This window comes from Monopterus albus, unplaced genomic scaffold, assembly GCF_001952655.1.
Source record: "Monopterus albus unplaced genomic scaffold, M_albus_1.0 scaffold98.1, whole genome shotgun sequence".
NCBI lineage: Eukaryota > Metazoa > Chordata > Actinopteri > Synbranchiformes > Synbranchidae > Monopterus > Monopterus albus.
The window spans coordinates 2,570,543-2,572,484 of NW_018127978.1; the positions used below are offsets into that span (position 1 = coordinate 2,570,543).

A 1,942-nucleotide genomic window follows, 5' to 3' on the forward strand; every position below is an offset into this window, starting at 1 on the left:
CTCATCTGCCCTCGCAGATATCAATATACCTGCGTGTTTATTCATACAGCTGAGGGTCCAGCGACCCCTTCATACTCTCCTTGTCTTGGCATACTGGTCCTCGGCATGCTGGTCATGGGTCCTGGATTCTGGTTCCGAGGTCGGGTCACTAGTCAGTCATACCGCAGGAACGCGATGTTTCCCCTGTCCCTGGCCTCCCTTAACTTCGGCATCAACTCCCTTCTTCTCTTCCTCACAGACTCGGTGTCATCTTCATTTATATAAATATTAGATCCTTTAAGCTTCTTTGCTTGTTGCAGTATGTGTGCCTTATCTTTCTCTTTCATCAACTTTACCATCACCCCCCTCGGTCCCCAATCAGAAGGTTTCCCGACTCTGTGAACCCGCTCCATCTCAATTTCTTGATGAATTTGCAGTTTATCCATTAATATTTCCTTCACCTTCCATTCCGCATCCGTCCAGGTTTCTCCAGCTGACTCCTTGATTCCCTCGAAGATCAGGTTTTTTCGCTTGGACTGTACTTCCAAATGCTCCATTTTATCCATTATGGCTATTAGACTCTCACAAGTTTTGTAGACATCATCCCTTGTTTCCTTGGTTTGTATTTTCTGTTCACCCATGGCTGCTTTAATCACATCCACATCTCGTTGGGTAAACTGCAAACTCGTTTTTATCTCCTGTATTTCTCTGGTCATGTCGTCGAGTCTCTTGTTATTTGTCTCCATAAGTAGTTGCACAAAACCTTTGAAGTTGTCTTGTTGTTGGCTCAACAGTGCGGTGTACATCTGCTTCTGCTGACTCAACATCTCTGTTACTTGCGCCGCTGAAATATAATCCTCTTCTGCCTCAACATCCTCGTTCGCTTCTGATTTATTAGCTCTTTTGCCTCTTGGAGGCATTTTAATAGTTGTAGAATTTGTTCAAAGACTTGAAAATGTAGAAGATGTGAAAAATCGTAGAACAGACAAGAGGAGCAGTAAACGTCTGCGTTATTGCCACATTTCCCTCATTTGTGTCTTTTCCTTGCATCCTTAGTTACAAGGAGAAACTGCAAGGAGAGCTGAACTGCGGAAAAACATTTAAACGGAGATGAGATGTCCTTTCCTCTGATCCTTTATATGATGTGTCTATCACAAACTGATTTCCATGTCAGTCTGTAACAAACCTCTGCAAAGGATGCACCTGTGTATCCTCAGTTATAGTTCCTCTAGGCAGCCTCCTTGCTCCTCAGAGAAGAAATAAGAACTTTGGGATGCCCTTCATTATGGTGGACCAGAGCAAATTCCACACTGAGTGAGGATCAAGGAGCAATAAAATAAGGGGAATGGGATTCACCTATAGTGTCTATAAACCACCTGTCTTTTGACTTTTCCACTATATCTAACTCCAGCACTGTCTCTTCCTCTTTGGACAAAGGGGTATGGTGCTGAACAGCAGATCAGAACTCCAGCAGGTGCTGGAGCGGAGAAAGAGGGTGCAGAGTGACCAGGAGGAAGAGGGACAGAGTAGGACTCCTCTAGAGGATATGCTGCTCAGACGTCAGCAAAAACAACTTGAGGTAATAGATCCTATTTATAGGTTGAAAGGATGTTCACAGTTGCAGAAAATACTTAATTTTTTTTCATTCAAGTGGGCAGTCATTGTAATCATCAAATGAACTGCATGAAGGGATCAAAAAAACATTAAAAAATTATATAGTCACAAGTAGTTGCAAGGGTCCAAAGCCATTAGGCAACTATTGTTAACTGTAAAATAGTTCTTCACATTATACATTTTGGTCATTATTATCAGGAGTATGAGCTGTGTTTACAGCAAGTCAAGCTTCAAAAGTCAAGCTTCAAAAGTCAAAGTTAAGAATTAGTTTATGTCATGGTTGACTGTTTTTCTTGTTCCAGGTTTTTATTTTGGTACATTTCTGCTTTTCTTTTGTATTGTTTGTCTC

General features: G+C 41.9%; 1 protein-coding gene across 1 annotated transcript in view; it reads left to right on the plus strand.

Moving 5' to 3' along the window:
* Positions 1 to 1,942, plus strand: part of LOC109965286 (protein FAM107A) — a 23,366-nt gene that overhangs the window by 13,975 nt on the left and 7,449 nt on the right. The window contains exon 4 of the mRNA XM_020609167.1: positions 1,417 to 1,558. Within this exon, the coding sequence (XP_020464823.1) occupies positions 1,417 to 1,558 (142 nt within the window). The remainder of the gene's footprint in view (positions 1 to 1,416; positions 1,559 to 1,942) is intronic.